This window comes from Boleophthalmus pectinirostris, unplaced genomic scaffold (genome assembly GCF_026225935.1).
Source record: "Boleophthalmus pectinirostris isolate CB_2022bp ecotype Guang Dong unplaced genomic scaffold, ASM2622593v1 HiC_scaffold_3, whole genome shotgun sequence".
Taxonomy (NCBI): Eukaryota; Metazoa; Chordata; class Actinopteri; order Gobiiformes; family Gobiidae; genus Boleophthalmus; species Boleophthalmus pectinirostris.
Genome location: NW_026571299.1, coordinates 17,528,507 through 17,548,551, shown reverse-complemented (window position 1 = coordinate 17,548,551; position 20,045 = coordinate 17,528,507). Strand labels below are relative to the sequence as shown.

General features: G+C 39.7%; 1 protein-coding gene across 1 annotated transcript; it reads left to right on the top strand.

Moving 5' to 3' along the window:
• Positions 1-241: 241 nt before the first annotated feature.
• On the top strand, positions 242-19,827 carry LOC110173759 (protein Wnt-2b-A-like). The gene is made up of 5 exons (XM_020939769.2): positions 242-760; positions 7,896-8,116; positions 10,492-10,766; positions 12,908-13,172; positions 18,145-19,827. The coding sequence occupies exons 1-5, from the start codon at positions 579-581 to the stop codon at positions 18,357-18,359; spliced, it is 1,158 nt and encodes a 385-aa protein (XP_020795428.2). The 5' UTR covers positions 242-578; the 3' UTR covers positions 18,360-19,827.
• The last annotated feature ends 218 nt before the right edge of the window (positions 19,828-20,045 follow it).

Here is a 20,045-nt window from a genome sequence, read left to right as displayed (position 1 = left end):
CCTCTATAGAGTCTCTGTTTAATGATGTGTCGTGACATGAAGCTTGACCCGTGGTGGACAGCGGTTACTAACCAAAATCCCAGTTTCCCCCATGAACCAGTCACAAGCCATCATTTCCATTTAGTGGCTTGGTTAGCTTTCCTAATGAGTAGCAGTCCCAGTCTACGCTGTAAAAGGGGAGGGAGTTTGAGGTTTTGAACACGGGGAGCGATAGGGTAGGAGGACACAAACAGTTGACGCTGTGAGAGAAGTCGGTCGCATCTTCTTTCTCGTGCGTAAAAGCTCTCCAGTGCGCGCAATCCTGTCCAGTATAGGGAAAACTACTTGTGCTCTTCACCAACGGGTTTCAAGACATTATCCGTACCCCTTTTTGATTTATCACCGAGGATAAGTTGTTAATTTATTGCTCAACATGTCAGTGAAGGTAGCGCTAGACTCGGGAGGCGTCTAGTTGATGGAGTTTATAAGCGCTTAAGTGGACTCCGAGGACTTCTCTTTTCACTTCTCCGATGATGGACGGCGAACAAGCGCAGGGGACCGATTCGATACCCGACTGTGCCGCTTTTGCCAATACATGAATGACAAATCTTACCTTGTCTGAGCTGACGGATTCTCGGAGTTTGGCGCGCGGCAGGAGAAGTGCGATGGGGAGCAAAACTGTACCGAGAAAGCATCACTCCAAACCCGCGTGCCACAAGGTGTACCTGTGTAGTATCTTGCTGCTGCTCATTTTTACGCCTAGAGTGGATTCGTCGTGGTGGTAAGCAGTGCAATCAATCGTTTTCTATTGTTTCATCATTTGCATTAGAATAGCCTTGTTGCTGACTATGAATTCCGTTATAACTTCGAGCTTGAGCCATAAGGCGACAATACCATAAGTCAGTTTGTAAACTTTGTACACGCATTTTGCAGTGGTCAATATTAAATTTTTGTTCAGACTTACTCAATTAAGAAATGTGGTCTCCAGTAGTTACAAATACGTTAATTGTTTTTTGATAAAGTTGTGCGTAATGGGTAGCTTGATGGGGACGTTGTAAGCGAACTGTTGCGATGTGTGTGTTTGTGTGTGTGTGTGTGTTTGTATGTGTGTGTGTGTGTGTGTCACGTCTTTATGAAGATTGATGACGCAGCCTGCGCGCCCCCCTGTCCATTCATCTTGCCCAGCGTAAGTGGCAGGTGCAGGCGCTGGTGCGTGAATTTATGCCCCTTGATGATTTCTCTGGAGGCTTTAACAGCCCCGAGGACAGAGGCAAAATCCTAAGCTACAACATATAAAGTGTCGCCCGTAAATAAATACATACAGTGTTTAAATTGAGCGGTTCCACCTGCAGCAAAGTATATTCCTTTGTGTGAAAATGTTCTTTAAAAGTGTTCATAATAACTTTTTATTGAGCTATAAAACGTTATATGACCTCTTAATGAAGTGATTACTGGATTGGAGAGTCAAGATAAGGCCAAGTTAAAGTCTGAGTTTCAGCGGTATTGCACCAAAACACACATTTTTGGAGTTTCATTTCACTTTTTTGTATTTAAATTTCTGCTAAATTGCACTTGTCATGAAGTGAATCTGAGTCCATATTGTGAAATATTACAGATTTTTGGGTAACAATGTGAGTCTTTCTAGATCAAGTATTCTGATGAGCAGTGGAAATAGTCATTCATGACACAGCAAATTATTCATCGTGCTGGCCCAGGAGAATGCATGGGTTTATTTGATACAGGATTACGCAATACTCTACATGATGCAAAAACATGTCACAGTAGAATAGAAGTATTTTTTAATCCAAGTAACATTCAATTTTGACATCTGCAAGTTTCCAAGTGTATTTATGCAACTTTCAATCCATCAATTAATGGTCCTGTATTACGCAAAACTGATCTTTAAGACATGTTCTAACATTGTCACCTCATCAGAAACATAACTGGCATTGTCTTTTTGTTTCATTCAAATATGTTTGCGTAATCCTGTGTTATTAGTCCTTCTACATCCCCAAAGGTGAAAATGCGCTGTTCCACCTTGTGATGTCATTAATCTTTTGTTCAGTAGAGATTAGCAGTTGTGGGGCTGGAATCATCCAAATTACTCTAGTTAAGGTGTAAGGACTTTAAAAACACAGTGGAACACTTCCTGTATTACCACATGAAATCACAAGGTGGAACAGTGTTTTCTGTTTGAGAGAAGAACTCAGCCTAAATATGTAGGATGTGTCAAACATGTGTGAATAAAACAAAACATAAATAGCGTAATACAGATCCTCATCTCAAATTTACTAGAAGGCAGACCCACTGTTCTAGAAATGGCACAATATTATCATTTGAGCCAGTGGCATTATGGGATGTCTGTAAAAGACTCAGACAGGTACAGTTGTCAATGTTCATTAGTGACATGACTGACATTTAGAAAGACTGACAGAGGACTATTTATGGACCTATGAATAGAAGAGGGAAGAAAGAACAAGAGATGCTGACTCCATTCAGAAGAGTTATGAGTCACCACATTTGCCCTCAGCACAGTGGTTCCACATAAAGCTGTTTATGACAATAACTTGCATTTGCATGGTAGATTTTGATGATGTCAAAATTTCAGAGTGAGGACAGAGGTCAGCTAAAAATCCAGAAATGTCAAATGTTTCCTTTTTTTTGCCAGTTCATTGTGCTAACTGTGAGGATGGTGCACTTTGTGTCAGTAACACATATAATCATAAACTAGTTCTAAAAATCTATTTGTCTGAAGTTAATTCTGAACTGCCTTCCACCTCAGATTTAACAAGGTTTCATTGAAACTTGAGATGTCATACAATCTCAATTGACAACAGTCTATTCCATGAAGGACAACAACAACTAATTGGAAAAGTGGTTAGCTGACTAGTTAAATCATTATAATTGTATTTTGATCATTGTTTTTCAGACTCTACAGACTCTAATGACTGGTGCCCACTGCGTGACTTGTTTTTTGTTAACATTTTTGGATGTCACACAGCATGACGAGAAAAACTGAAATCATACAACAACACACATGGACACTCTGTGATTGTACGAAAGTTTGTCAGAGTGATTATTTGGCTCCATGTTCAGTGTGGTTATATCTCCCTAAGTGTACCAGTTAGTTGTGGATAGCGCTATGTACTAGTGGTCTTTTCATTTTTGTAAAAGTCCAGAAGTGAAAACATGAAAGAGAAAAGGGGAGAAATGGTCCTCTTCATGGTGGAGCTCTTCTTTCGAGTGCTTTTGTTTTCTGTTGACCACAACACCGATGCTTGATATCGGTCACAACTCGTCTTTGCTCGTATGACCAAAGATGTACGAACAATCTTATGATCTTTGTCGTGGTCTCAGTCTGAGACCTCCAACACACAATTTGGAGCTATGACTACAACCCACAATCAGAAATCTTTTGTGACAGCCAAAATCGTGCAGTGTACACCCGGCTTAAAACACTTTTGATCTGATTAAACAATATTAAAATGTATTACAATACAATTGCTGACTTGTGGACTATTAAATAACTAATTAGTTGCTGATGCAACCGTAACGCCATGTCTCACATTCTTGGGGCCCATTTACAAGTACTGCAACCATACCAACCAATGCCTTATCTCCTGTTTCATCTGCTCCATCTTCATCTGTATCTGCCTGGGCCCTCTTAGACAGCGCTGCTGCAGAGGTCTTTTGGCACGGCTCTTCTGTCCAGCACAATAAACACAAGAACTGCTTCTGCTCTGCTTTACTGCTCAGCCATGGCTACACCTCCACCCGGGACAGGCCATAACAGGAGTGGAAACTGCCTGCTACCTACGTGTGTCTCTGTGCGACACAATTGCGATTAGGGACTATAATGATGATATCCGGATGGGGAGCGGAGCGTGCAGGCTTAGGAGAAGGACTATGGGAAAATGGCTGGGAGCCGTACTGTAGATGACTGTACTCTGGTCTGGAGGTCTGGAGTTAGAGTAGTGTGACACCATACTGGAGGATTATGTGTGAATGGAGCAGGAAGCGCAGGGCCTGTCAAAGCTCTTGGTTGAACCGCAGGAATTCAATAATCTCCTCCACATCCTGAAGTGGACAAATGGGTTTAGATGAATGCCTCATAAATGTAGAAGAAGGTTCAATTCTGTTAACTGGACAATTACTTTTGAATACTTATTATTGCCAGCACAGTACTTGTTATCTTGGCTTATGTCATCCTGAGCTATAATACTCCCTACAACAGAAAAATAGATATGTTTAAAGGCCTTATATTACACAAAATTGACTCTTGTGACCTTTTAGTCATGTTATAATGCTGTTACATTCTCAAAAACATACCTGGAGTTGTGTTTTGTTTCATTCACATAAGTCATTTTATTAGTCTAACTACATCTCCAAAGCTCAAAATGTTCTGTTCTGTCTTCTCATGCCACGAATCAGTAGTTAACACCTTTTACCTTTAGTTCAGTAGAGATTGGCAATTCCAAGGAAATCATCATTCCTGAAATAATCAAAATGATAAAATGAGTGAAGGTGTATGGAGTTTAAAAACACAGTGGAGCCCTTCCTGTATTACCACATGACATGATAAGGTGGAGTGTTTTCTGTCTGAGAGAAGACCTCAGCCTAAATATGCAGGATTTGTATGTTAAATGTGTGAATGAAACAAAACACAACTCCAGATCTGTTTATGAGAGGAAACATCCATCCATCCATTTTCGTCCACTTATCCGGGGCCGGGTCACGGGGGCAGCAGTCTAAGCAGGGACTCCCAGACTTCCTTCACCCCAGACACGTCCTCCAGCTCCTCCGGGGGGACCCCGAGGCATTCCCAGGCCAGCCGAGACATAGTCCCTCCAGTGTGTCCTGGGTCTTCCCTGGGGCCTCCTCCCAGTGGGACATGCCCGGAACACCTCCCGAGAGAAGCGTCCAGGAGGCATCCGGAACAGATGCTCGAGCCACCTCAACTGGCTCCTCTCGACGTGGAGGAGCAGCGGCTCTACTCCGAGCTCCTCCTGTGTGACTGAGCTCCTCACCCTATCTCTAAGGGAGCGCCCAGCCACCCTGCGGAGGAAACTCATTTCGAGCGCTTGTATCCGCGATCTCGTCCTTTCGGTCGTTACCCAGAGCTCATGACCATAGTTGAGGAAACATTATAACATAAATCAAAAAATGTCATAATATGGGTCTTTAAACTTGAATGGGCAATACTAACACAATGTTTTGAGGGTTCAGGGTCCTGTACTGATGGTAAATATTAATAAATGTCTTGTGTGTTAGAACTCCAAGCCTCACGTCTTCCAACTCTAATTCAATTTATTCTGGAACAAATAAGTTTCGCTACTCATCAAACTTTTTCAGTAACCTTTTTGGAGCCATGAATTATGAAAAGTTAGATTTTTTTTTTTCTTCCAAACATTATTAAAAAGAAAAAATCTGGGTTGTGATATGTTGGCACCTATTGCAATTCCAATCTCTCCACCCCAGATTCAAAAATGTGTCTTTACAATGTTTCTTTTTCTACAATTTGAGGTGGTATAAAGATCTCTCTTCATTACCAGGGTTGCATCTATAATGAGGAAGCTTTTTGGATGAAAACTTTGGTCCAGTTGACAGAATCCCACCTTCTTTTGCAACTGAACGTACCAGGGTGACTGAAGATGTAAAGAGTTGGTTGATACATACAGATTTTATTGTTCTTTGTGCCCCTAAACCACCAGTTATTGAAGAAATAAAATGAAATGTGGTGTCATGGAGCGTATTACATGCCTACGTGTGTGGTTAATCACGATACATGTTCAAGCAACAGAATTATTTTGAAGTTTTGATGCTTTTGTCTTTTTGTAAACTCTGTAAGAGTTTGAATCAGGTTGTCTGAGAAGGAAGAGGTCAAAGTTACACTATGCAACTTTCTGGTAAAGGGCCCTCCACCTGTCAGCAATGGGCTTGCTTCCACTGAGATTTTGTTGCTTTGCCTGGAATGTTCCACAGTATTATATAAGATTAACCTCATATTGAGAAAAAGCCAAATAATGTTGCAAAACACATATATCACTCCAAGTTTTCAAATATTTTAGTAAAAAGGTTGATAAATGCTTGTGAACATTGGCCCATCAGGTATGCGAGCTGGACTTGAAGTTTGTCTATCTAACCACCAAACTATTACAGTATAATTGTGAGTCCATAATGTAGTCAATTCTGATTATTACTGAGAACCGGAATATCAGAAAAAAACATGATGAGTTGACCAAAGTCATGTCCAGCCCATTGGATAACCACAGTGACCAGAGGGGTGGTGGGAGAACTTTAGGTCATCAAAACATTGGAACAAAAGTGAGAGCCTTGACTGTGCGCTGTGACCAAACCACTAAGCCACAGTGTAGGACAAAGGGTTAGGTTTTTGTTAGGTTAGCTAAGTTATTGGGCTGTGCAATTAACTGAATTTTGATGGAGACGGAGACCAGTTCATTTCCAGTCATCAATGATCAACTTGGGGCTTTTTAAGAAAGGTACAGCCAATCCCCTGTCAGTGAAAGCATGTGGTTTGGAGCTCAGACTTTGAAGGAATAAATGTGACTGTTTTGGGGGCTAAATTGCAATGATTAAATGTTAGTGTAGTTCATGTTCAGAAAATTATATTATATTGACAACCGTTTTTGCTTCCTTGGATATGACAAAATCAAACTGATCAAAAATTGTGACTTGTCATAATGAGGAAAAATATTTTGGTATATTGCCCTCTCCTAGTATGTTAAGGTCCTATGTCCAGAATTTTGGACATAGGACCTCATTTCTTAGTGAGCCAGAGTATTGGAGACGTGTGGATATACTTTTTAAAATATTCCATCCAATCCTTGTATTTGCAGAGGTCACTGGTGCTAGGCTAGTGCATGTCAATGGCCATAATTAGCCTGCCACTAAAAACAGTCTTACCCACTCCACAAAACACACAAGGCAAAACAATTATAATGCCAGACTGTCAATGTGAATGTCTGTGTCAATAGAATAATTTTAGAAGTAAAACCAACCTTGCATTTGAGGGATTTATGTCAGAGCAGCAGCGAGTTGCACTTCCTGATAGAAAGCTTGGCAGTGGCGGACTGATATCACCTCTTTCTGGCAAAGTAAAATTCTGCTGCTGCTGAGAAAATAGTCCCTCAACATGCGACAATTCATGTGATGCAAGGTTAGTTTTATTTCAAACATTATTCTATCGACACAAGACATTCACAGCGACAGTCTGGTGTAATAATAGATTTGTTTCAGGTGTTTTGTGGAGTGGGTAAGACTGTTTTTAGTGGCAGGCTAACTATGGCCATTGACATGCACTAGCCTAGCACCAGTGACCTCTGCAAATACAAAGACTGGATGGAATATTTTAAAAAAGTGTCTTCACACGTCTCCAACACTCTGGCTCACTAGGAAAGGAGGTCCTATGTCCAAAATTCCAAACTATCCCTTTAAGAAAAAAAATATCCTCTTTTCCCTGAGCTAGATTCAATGTCAGAAGTGCCTGTGATGGATTAGTCTGTGTGCATGTTTTGGGTTGGGCAAGCTCAGTGAAAATTCACCATCCAGACTTCTCAAAGAAGAAAGTTCGGGCTCTTCGATTATTTTATTCTTAAATTGTTTCCTTGTATCTTTCTACCAGACACTGTATATTTATAATGTTAACTTTTATGGGAATATTTTATCTTTTTTGGATGTTTTGATTGGCGCAGTTTAGGATTTTCATATTATGCTGATTCCTGCCAAATAAATCTTCAGTAAATTTAATCTAATTCTTACTGTGATCAAAATAGCAGGGGATGACTTAACCAATTCTTACCCTTCATCATTGCCATTACGAGTGAAAAACGCATTGTTAAACCTCCCTATAATCTTCCTATCTCTCTGTATAATCTCACTGTCTGTTGTAATTCCAGGTACATTGGTGCTCTGGGGGCGAGAGTGATCTGCTCCCACATCCCCGGTCTGGTTAACAAACAGCGCCAGCTCTGCCAGAGACACCCAGACCTGATGCAGTCCATCGGGGAGGGCGCCAAAGAGTGGATCAAAGAGTGTCAACACCAGTTCAGACACCATCGCTGGAACTGTAGCACTCTCGACCGTGACCACAGCCTCTTTGGACGCGTTATGCATCGAAGTAAGTTACTCTGCTCTACTAATATACTCTACTAATATGTTCTGTCACAGTGTTTGTCTATGTAAGAGTTTATGGATGGAAACCAAATAAAAGGTAAACCAGGACCGCAGCCATCGCCACTTTTGACAGGCCATGCATCGAAGTAAGATACAGTAAAGTTTTGTCATAGTTTTTAGAGCTGAAATATTTAGCAGATGTAAACCAAATATAGGGTACTCAGTGATGGCTACAGATATACACTACCATACTTTCCCCCTTTGCTTACATAATTCCATACATCTTACTTCATATAATTGATATCTTCTGTATGTATCAAATGTAGAAAGTAGTAAACACTGGATGAGAGGGTGAGTCCAGATCTTTGGTAGTGTAGATATATTTTTGTCCACTCATAAAAAAAAGAACAAGAGGAGAGTAGTCTATTCAAGCTCTTAATGAAACAATCCAAAATACAAATCTGATATAAAGTCATTTTCAATTGCATTTTCACAATCAGACAGGGGATGGTTCATTATGGATTTTTTATGTTGATACAGACAGTCGATATTTTTTACCTTCTAGGACCTGAACTCTTGCCTGACATACTTTATGAGTACTGATGATGAGTGCAAAAACAAAGAATTAAAATTTTTACATGGTGTAGTTTCTGAGAAAAATGATGTCCACATATAATATATAATTCATTTTACAATCATTTTCACATTCATTTTATGTTTTAATCATGGAACACAGTAAAGTCACAAATGAATAATGATTTGCAAAAACTGTTTATTAAGTGCCTGAACAACCCAAAATGTGTTGGACATTCTGTATATGTCCATATATGTGGAGACGAAGTCCTAGGAGGCTACATATTGCTCCAAAAATTATGTGTCAGAATAATTTGATACGCTGGGGACATCTATGTGAAAATATTTGGGACATTAAATGATTTTTTTTATTATTATTACAATTTTATCGACAAATTAGGACTAAATACTGCCTGAAATCGAAAGTAAAAATGTGAACAAAAACTAATTTCAAACTGACTGTCACATTTAAAACCGTTCTACCTCTTCAGCCCTTGCGTGACAACGTCTGTTTATACCAAGGAAGATGACTCTCGTAAACGTCATCCAGATAATAGCAGAATTAATAGGTGTCAACTTTGGCCTATTGAGAAAGTGCTCCGTTCCTCTGACAAAAAAACAAGTAGCAGATTGAGAGATCTCCAGTGCTGATGTATAAACAGTAATAGGAGATGTAAATATTTGGGTGGAAGTTTCTGGCTAGCAGACAAAGCGCTACTCCCTGACATACCGCCTGTGTTCTGCTCGGTTGCGTGAGCAGGAATGAGAGTGGGGAGGTGGGTGGGAAAAAAACAGGCCAAAAAGACCCCTGAAATGTCCTCTCCTCTCTGCTCCTCTCAAATGAAAACACACAGGCCAGTGACAGCGACGGACATCATCTGTGCACATGTGGAGCTCAGACTGACACCTGGATCTCAAAAGCAGTGTCCCTCTGTGAAATGTTTTTGCGATGATATGATTTCAACTGTCCCCCAACCAAAAAAAATCATACTGTTTATGTTTACTTCTCCTATACCTGATTTAATTTTCTTAAAAATGTGAAAAACAGAGATACTTTGTTTTGAGCAGTTTGTGATGGTCCTAAGTTAAAGTTATTATGTTTTTAAAGCATCCTAATTATTTACCTCAATGAGTTTATAAGTGTTTTTCACAGTTTTCCAAGACTAAAGCAGAGTTTTGTTGATGGTATAAAACAGCAACATGCTAATGTGCACTTTCTGATTACTGACAATAAAACTTTTTTATTGCAGACAGTACACAGCAGACGTATTTTGAGCTCAAGAGCTGTTCATACAATATATCTGTACTGGGGCAAGACAAATTTAGCTCAAATACGTGGGAAATAAATTGGGTACATGGCAGTAGTGGTGGTTCGAAGCTTGGACCAGTGCATAGTGGCGTTGTGTCTTTGGGCAAGACTTTCCTGCAGTGTTGAACTAGGTGTGAATGGGGGATGGAGCGGATGGAAATAAGATCATGCTTACATGGACTCATCTAATGCATAAAAATAAATACCTCATTTTTAATTTGTGGGTTGTCATAAAGTATTTCGAATAGATCAGTGTTAAAATAAATAAAACAAATATTTAAAAAAAATGCAGATCTTCAGTTTTTTTGTTTTTTTTAAATTAAATTATATTGTAAATTGTATTGAATAAGTCAATCCTCATCCACCAAGTCATGTCCCTTTTTAATAACTGGTCATTTGTAGTCATGATAGTGGTAGTTTACAAAAACTCAAAAACAAAACACAATTCTAAATAATTCTGAAGACAAAATATACCTGTGTTTTGTGTCCTCATGCAGGCAGCAGAGAGGCGGCGTTCGTGTATGCCATCTCTTCGGCCGGGGTGGTGTATGCCATAACCAGGGCGTGCGGTCAGGGCGAGCTGAAAATGTGCGGCTGTGACGAGAGGAGAGGCCAGGGCACAGACCACCGGGGCACCTTCGACTGGGGCGGCTGCAGCGATAACATCCACTATGGCATACGCTTCGCCAAGGCCTTCATCGACGCCCAGGAGAGGAGTGTGAGAGATGCCCGGGCGCTCATGAACCTGCATAACAATCGCTGTGGCCGAATGGTGAGCAACCTTGTAGTTCAGCAAGAGATGTGTGGATTTGAGTGGTAATGAGACAAATATGAAGCAGAGATGAAGATGTTGAGGTTCTCTTTAGGAGAATAATAACAATATAATGAATGTCCTGAAAGAAAGTCACAAAGATACAAGGTAAAAACAATAAAACAAACAGAGGACACAGGAGGACACATCAGTGGATGGATCAAGGAATTTCAGGGTCTCATAGGCCAGTCTGAAGAGGTGAGTGAGAAGCAGGGAAGCATAGGAGAACTTTTACATTTTTTATTTGGAAGTTTTTGTGAGGAAAGGGAGGGGTCAAGAAGAAGATATCACTGGTAAGCACAGACTGTATAAAGAAGTGGACTAAAGGAGTGTGACGTCACCTGCATCATTCGTTCATTCGTTTTTCAATATAAAACCAAAAATAAGAAAAAGAAAAAACAACTGATTTCTTCATTATTTGTCTACAAAACCAAAATGAAAAAACTGATAAGGATTTTTAATTTTTTTTTTTTCAGTTTTCGATTTTGTGTTTAAATGAAAAATGGAAAAAAAGGAAAAGGCTATTTCTCGTTTTGTCCAATTTTGATCCTTAAGCAAGACACCATGCGCAGCGGAGGAGCAAAAGAGACAGCAGCTCTGAGATGGAAAGCCATGTGGAAACCTACTTTGTTTTTTTCATTTTCTAATTTTTGGTTTTATATTGAAAAACAAATGAATGAATGATACACGGATTCGTTCAGCTCCAGTCAACTGAAGCTCACAATGCTAGCAGGAATAGTGGGCAAATTTGGAGCCAGATCCATATTAGGAAAAGGAATTTATTTACAGACAAAATAGCAAAATGAAAACACCAGGATCATGTAGAGTGGGTTAATACGAACATTTTAAGACCAAAATGACGAGGCTCACAGCAGCAGTTGAAGAGAGAGGGGTGACAATTTTTCAGCGTAAAGTCAACGATGGAGCCGGAAGTGCTCCCATGAACACTTCCTATTTGGAATGCATGGCTAGTTAATGGTGGCAAGTGACTATCTGGTGTGACAATGTATCTGCTGCAGTAACATTTGTCCTGGTTTGATCTTGGCTTAGACTTAGCTTGAATCCTAATATTTGGTTTGTTATAGTTGTGGTTTAGTCCTGGTCTAGTGTTGGTTTAGTTTTGGATTTGCTCACAGTTTAGTCCCATTTTTCATGTGGGGATTATGCAAGTTTGAACATTTGAAACAGAAAACTTGTTATGATCACAACTCAGACCATTGCATACAGCCGTGTCCTTGGGCAAGACACTTAACCCACATTATCTATTGTCTATATGTGAATGTGGTGTGTGAGAGTGATTAGTGGTGGTCAAAAAGACTGTTTGCAAAGACTGGCAGACATGCTCCAGTTCAGTCGAGGATACATACATAGATTATAATTGAAAAGAAGTGTTACGACTAATGCCTCAATGTTTTACAGCGCTCATAGAGGAATAATAATAATAGTTAAGTTGCAATTTTGTGTGTATGAAGGTCCCATATTAAGCTATTTTCTGATCTGTGTTATAATGTTTCCTCATCACAAACAGACCTGGGGTTGTGTTTTGTTTCATTCACATGTTTAACACACAAACCCTGCATATTTAGGCTGAGTTCACTCACCTCGTTCCACCTTATAATGTCATGCGGTAATACAGGAAGATCTCTACAGTGTTTTTAAACTCTATACACCTTTACTGGAGACACTGGGATAGTTTCAGCCCTGGAATTTGCTGAAAGGTAAAGGTAGTTTTTAACATGAAAATCACTTCACGATAAGCATTTTGAACTTTAGAGACACACTAACAATAAAGGATTATTCAAACATGTGAATGAAACAAAACACAGGTATGTTTTTAACGAGGAAACAATATTATAATATGGCTTAAAGCTCACAAGAGTCAATTTTGCATAATATAGGACCTTTAAAAAATAAATGAAGTGAGTGAATAAATCTAGGCCCATCAAAACTTGGAAACATTACATTTATTTTGTGAATAAAGTCAATTTATCTTGAGTTTTGCTGTGGAATCTCTTAAGTATCACCTGTAAGATTTTGCCTGAACACACCTCCACCCCCCTCCGTCTAAACCCTGTGCCCTCTGACCTTTGACCTTGCTGCAGGCAGTGAAGCGCTTCATGAAGCCCGAGTGTAAGTGTCACGGGGTGAGTGGCTCCTGCTCCCTCCGGACCTGCTGGATGGCCATGGCGGACTTCAGGCAGACGGGGGACTACCTTTTTAAGAAATACAACTCTGCCGTGGAGGTCATCATGAACCAGGACGGGACGGGCTTCAGAGTGGCCGACAGAGACTACAGGGGCAATACCAAGAACGAGCTGGTCTATGTGGAAAACTCCCCCGACTACTGCCTCATGGACCGGGCAGCAGGTGAGGGCCAAGGAGATAGAGCCCCATTAGTTAGTGTTAGTTTAAATGTGTGTGACTGTCTGCAATGGGGGTGGGGTTTCCCTGAATAAGCGACGCTGAAGAGAAAATTCTCTTTTATCTTGAAACAATCTTGACATATAAAGTTCTATTTTATAGGACACTGTGATTTAAAGGGCCCATATTAAGCTATTTTCTCATCTGTAATAATGTCGTTTCCTCATTGCAAACATATCTGGAGTTGTGTTTTGTTTCATTCACACATGTTTAACACACAAACCCTGCATATTTAGATTATTTTCTTCCCTCCACTATAATACTTTGGATGATTTAAGACCCAATTTCCAATCTCTTCTGAACAAAAGCTGTGTAAGCTACTGCTTGATGACATCATAAGGTGGAACAGAGCATTTTGAGTATTGGAGATGTAGACAGACTTAAAATAAAGGGTTACTCAAACATGTTTGAATGAAACAAAATCTCCAGGTATGTTTTTGATGAGGAAACAACATCATAATAATAACATAGATCAGAAAATAGCGTAATATGGGCCCTTTAAATCACACAGCCTGCAAAACAAACAAATTCAATTACCTACTCGTTAATACTCAGGTAAAGATACAGCAAACCTCATTTAAAATATCAAAATTAGGGGTGTAACAATATTCAAAGTCTCACAATACAATATTTATACGATATTGTGGGAAAACTCACAATATGGTGGGGAGTATCACGATTAAGGATGTAACAATATCCAGATCTCTCGGTACAATATTTTCACAATATAAATCTCACGGCACAATATTTATTGCGATATTTTGTGGAGACAAAACTGTTAATATGCTACTTTATCCTCTTAAAATTCCTTGACAAGACTTAATCCAAAGAATTAAGACTTAAAAGTGCTTATAACTTATTTCTTCATGAAGTCTACACTGAAATGGAGCAAAAGATCATGGTCTATGTAGTTCCCTCTGTCTTATTGCTGCACCATAACTCTTAATTTAAGTGAAGAGACTTGTAATTCGATATATTGCTATGGTCCACGATATTATTGTGAAAATTTTGACGATACGATATCACGATATTTCGATTATTGTTACATCCCTAATCAAAATCGTATCTCACAGTGCTTCCACCTGAAGCTCCCACATTACAGTAACAGCACCATCTCCTCACGGACAAAAGACCCAAACGCATTTTACATCACAATCTCTGAGAACCCAACTCTCCCTGAAGACCTGCATTCCTCCACAGCTTAGAGTTCAATGATTTAACCTTTTCACATCCCCTTTGATTCAAGCGTTTGCTTTGCCTTGTTAAGCCCTATCTCCCTCCTCCAACCATGCCACACAAACACTTTCACTTTGTAACCTAGTCGGTCAGTACACGAAGCTGCTAATTTAAAAGATTACCCAATCTCCGCTACCAGACAAGAAAGGCGTAATGGTGTGGCGATCACTTCATTGAAAGCCTGCTGTCTGCTCCTTTGAAAAAGTGATGCTAAAGTGGATCTTATATGACCCTTCTCGTCGCTAATCTCCATTGTAAAGGAATTCACTGCCCGAGGATACATGCGGGATTATTTTTCAAATCCAGTCTAAGCTCTCTCGAAGTGCCAAAGGGAGAAAGTTTGGTCATTATGCGTTTCTACTTAAAACAGAAATAGCTGATGAGATGTTGTTACAAGTAGCACCTGATCTGGGGGCCATTGTCTTTGATACTGCGGGCTGTGGGAACAGAGATATTAGAAGTAAGATCGGTTTGCATTGTCAACATTAGCGGGTGAGCTCAGCAGTGCTTATCTGGCAGCTCCTCGTGTCTTCTCTGGAGCAGGGCCGAGGTGTAATTAATGGAAGATGATAGGAGACAGAGATGGATGTCAAGTTTTAGATGTGAAGAATGAAATTAAAGACACTGTACTAGATCTTTTTCCTGTCTTAAAAGCATGAAAAATACATCCTAGAATTCTAATTATCACTGTGATGAGTTCACAAGCATGTTTCACAACTTTCAGAGGCCTGGGCAGAGTCTTTCCGTAACACCATGCTAACAACTAGGATGCTAACAGCGCACCAGTGCTTTGCCCTGATTCGTAAACACTTAAAATGTCCTATATTATGCAAAATTGACTCTTGTGAGCTTTAAGTCATGTTATAATGTTATTATGTTGTTAAAAACATACCTGGAGTTGTGTTTTGTTTCATATACACATGTTTGTGTAAACCTTTATTATTAGTCTATCTACATAGCCTGATTCACCAGCCAATTTCACTGCATAGAAACCGTCTGATCTCACAGCATTACAATTTGTTTGCTCGACGGTAGGCAGGTACTTTTTTCATTTAACCAGTTGTTGCTATTTGGTCATGATGTATGTAATGGGCCACTAATGGGGCTAATTGGTATATTATGCTTTTCCTAAATCTCGTAGAAAGAAGGGCAATAATCAATTCCCCTTGATAAAATTCACCAAACATTCTCTTTGTTCCGACTTTAAATCCTCGATCTTGGGAATCGTTGCCAACACAGAATGTATGGCTCTTGGCTGATTGGCTGGTGCCCGAACACGCACTTCCAGGGTTTTTGCAAACAGTCTAGTGTATTCCGATTCCTGACCTAGTCACTGGAGAGAAATGAAATTGAGCGGAGGCACTAGCCAGCCTAGCTGCCGTTAACATCTCCAAAACACAAAATGCTCTGTTCTACCTTGTGCAGTAGTCTTGAAGCAGTAATTTCCGATTAACAGCTACCTTTTGCCTTTTGTTTAGTAGAGGTTGGCAATTCCAGTGCTGAAATCATCCAAATGATTCTAGTGAAGGTATATGGAGTTTTAAAACACAGAGAAGCACTTCCTGTATTACCGCATGACATCATAAGGTGGAACAGAGTGTTTTCAGTTTGAGAAAAGAACTTAGAATTTGAGAGAAGAAACAGGATTATGGAATATGCAAGGTTTGTGAGTTAAACATGTGTGAAACAAAATACAACTCCAGGTATGTTTTTGATGAGGAAACAACATTATAACATAAATCAGAAAACTGCGTAATATGAACTCTTTAAATTTGATGCAGATGCACACAGTGATCTCATTTTTTAACAAAATACCTGTACTGGCTGCAAGATAAACTGTATTTATTGTTTCTTTTATGTCTACAGCCCTTTGAGACATTCTCCTGGTGATAAAGAAGCATAAAGATGCATTTCAAAATTAAAAACACATTTTGAAATAAGCTAAATTTGTCATTTCAAACTGCACTTTCACAGTAGACTATTAGAGTTAACATTTTGGAGTGATTATAGGCTACCACAGTTGTTTCTATGAATAGCAACAAAACTGGGTGCTTTCGGGTTCAGAAATTAGATGAAGTCACACTCTTGGATGGGAAACAGAATCACCGTTTCTCCATGGAGTCCCTTGTATTTTCATAAACAATATCCAAAAGGAAAATTCAGGATCCGGATCATTTACATTAGTGTATTAGTGATTAATAGCAGATATTACTACAATGCACAAAATCACAATAGTACATTATAACTAGTCCCCATCTCTGACGTGTATCTTAAAGGTGCAGAGGTAGTAGAGGGTACGCTACCGACTTGTTGCCATGGAGATGTTATTGCTTTGACAGGAAAGTTCTTCAGTATTGCAATAAACGTATCTGTCTAACATTTACGTCATAACAATTGTTTTTATTGCTCAAAAATACCTTGAAAATATGCCTTCTTACTGAAAGCAAGATTGTCATTCCACTGATCTGATCTGTAACTTAGCCTGATGGTGTCATCTGCTTGTCTCCATGGAGATATTATTAGCTTAATGCGGGATATTCTAAGCACCGCAATAACATTTAACCATTAAGACAAGCAGGTGTCAGACCCTGTACCAGAAGACTTACTCAGTGCATCTTTAGACCAAACAATATTTGTTTCACCCCTTCACCTCTAAGTAAAAAAAAAGAGCCCTCCTAAATTACTCTGTATAGCAGTGAACATTTTCTTCACTCCGGCAGGCTATTGTCCATTTCCGACGACAGCTGTCCAGGCCCACAGATCCTCCATCAGAAAAATTACACAGTACACCTTTGAATGCTTTTTTAGAAGTCTTTGAAGCCCCTGCTGCCCAGTGTGAAAAATGCCCATGTCCACAATATATTTTTTGCTTGTACTCATGCATAAAATTTTATCCCCAAATTTGGTACAAATCTGATAATGACGAAATTTCATATCTATGCTAGGGGGCGCTGTTGTGTTCAGTTGTATTAGACTTCATAGTCCATTACATCCGGGCCAGGAACATGTAATTGTGTTTTGGATTTAAGCTCTCTAGACCAATGCCTACGGCCGTGAAAAGTAATCAGAGAAACAGGAAATGAAGGTGGTTTTCGCCGACATGCTACCGGCCAAAAACTGGCACATTTTTGTGAACTCATGTCTCTAGATGTGACATGCCCAATCTGAGCTCATTTGGACCAAAAACCAGGGACTAGATGTGTTTTACAAACACGCAGTCAAAGTGGTGGCAAATTTTTGACCCAATATGGCCGACTTCTTGTTCATCATAGGGGCATGCACCAATGCTCAACTTTAGGCCTGTCTTATTTTTCACAATCACTGTTCTGAATTTTGTTTGCCTACGCTAAACTTTGCTTGTCCCCACTCCCACAGGGGTCACTTTTAGGCAGCACTGTTGAGTCGGATCACTTTGGGCATTGTCGCGATGCTGTGATATCAAATTTTTCACCAGACAGGTCAATCCCATACCCAATTTAAAACCTTTTTATTGACTTTTAGGCCCTCAAAATCACGATAGTTTACAAGGAAGAATAAAAATAGAGAAGAACAGTAGCCCTCGTCAGTTACTCTGTTTGTGGCTCGGGGCAGTAATAATAATTAGAGACAGACCAATACACCAGTTGATCTCTTCATGATGCTGATTTCATATTTGAAAACCCATATCTTCTCATCTCCATAGGCTCCCTGGGCACGGCTGGCAGAGTGTGTAACAAGTCTTCGCGGGGGTCGGACGGCTGTGAGGTCATGTGTTGTGGGCGGGGCTACGACACCATGCCCGTCAAACGCGTGACCAAGTGTGAATGCAAATTCAAATGGTGCTGCGCCGTGGAGTGTAGGGACTGTGAGGACGAGGTGGACATTCACACGTGTAAACCGCACAAGAGGCCCTACTGAAGGAACCTGGTACTGATGCACTCTGGGAAATATAGTTCCTCTTTCAGAACTGGGTTTTGGACAGCTGCTCTAAAGTAAAGGACTCCACTGAGAAGCCACATTGAAAGACTGTAAAAGGACGCGAAACTGGAGACTAGACCTATAGTTTCTGATCTATGCTGCTTTATTGAGAGTTTAAATGTGGATGTGTAAATGTTACGAGATGTTGATTGCTGGTTCGGAAAATTGTAAGCACATAGCGTGTTGAATTACACATTATTATACCTTATTATAGCCTACACATTGTAGTGGGTAAACAAGAAAAGATGTAAAAATGAAAATAATATAATAACCAGGCAATATTTGTCACTGTAAATTTTGTGTAAAATAAAACACATTTTGTCCTATTGTCACAGAAACATTTCAACAGATTTTTGTCACACTGCATCAAATTATCATTTTGAGTACCAAAGATGTGATAATAAGGTACACTGTTACCAGTATATTAGTAAATTAGCAGTTTCAAAACAATGTGAGAAGCCCATGTCACTTCAGAGTACCTGACTTTTGCTATTACATCAGTTTGCCGTGACCTGAAGTTATTCCTGTTTTACCTTAAATTCTGAACATCCTAATTATTCACTGTGATGTGCTTTTCAGAGTTTAGTGTGGCAGTAAAGCTAATGATACCAAGCACGTGAAAGCACACTTCTTAATTACCAGACAATAAAACACTTCGAATTAGATGCAGAGAGAATGCAGCTGACTTATTTTGACCTATTTTGCTCAAAAACAATATCGGGCACAGGGTCTTTCACTGAATCCTTCAACAAAACCAGATTCTGTATTCAGATATGAAGAGCGCTTCACATCCTCCTCACTACACCAGAGCGGTAGGCTACATCAGCCTTTTTGCTGCAGATTATTTTACCATGTCTAAGTTACATTATTACAATTCTTTTTTTTACAGTTCTTTTTTTTTTTGGTTAAATTTCTGCCCTCTAACCACAAAATGCAAACCCACAAACTGTCACAGCTCAGTATCAAACATGTCAAATATCATTGTGTTTACAGTAAAATAATAAATAGTGTAATCTGCACATCTAAGCCCAAAGAGAACACAGAGTCCTCTTTGGGGAGAACTGTCCAAGACTTTACACAAACATCAGTGCAGTAACCATAGCCCACGTCCCTCACAGGGGCTTCCACCTTTAACTGAATCTGACAAGCGGCCGCACACAACACACATACTTCCATATGGACGTAATGACCAGCGGAGCCAAGAAACTGGGATCTGAACAAACGCTACGACACAATGTCAAATGTGCACAGGTCAGAGGCTAATTGCAAATTGTTGCATTTTTGCTTTAAATGTAAATGGAGAATCTGTTGGCTGTATTTTTGTAAAAGATTAGAAAGGTGAGGGGTTAGAAAGTGGGAGAGGGCTGTGGTTCCTGGTGCATTGACTCTGGAGTTTTGGGGAAAAGACAGTGACAGCAAAAAGAATGCTCTCGATTCATCATCTGTTCATTCATGTCTTTTTTCACGCTGCTCTTTGCTGCTTAAATATTTATGTATAAATATGTTCAAAATAAAGTATTATTACACAGTGCGGTCAGTTTGATTTTTGTTAATACCATGGGACATCCAACTATTGTGAAAACAAAACATCAACAATACTGAATTTCTGTATGTATAAAAAAGTGG

What these genes read in the sequence shown, in the direction of transcription:
- LOC110173759 (XM_020939769.2), top strand. Translation starts at nt 579, where the DNA reads ATGACAAATCTTACCTTGTCTGAGCTGACGGATTCTCGGAGTTTGGCG. An exon ending in AGAGTGGATTCGTCGTGGTG is followed by an intron (nt 761 to 7,895) that starts GTAAGCAGTGCA and finishes TTGTAATTCCAG; the next exon opens with GTACATTGGTGCTCTGGGGG. An exon ending in ACAATCGCTGTGGCCGAATG is followed by an intron (nt 10,767 to 12,907) that starts GTGAGCAACCTT and finishes ACCTTGCTGCAG; the next exon opens with GCAGTGAAGCGCTTCATGAA.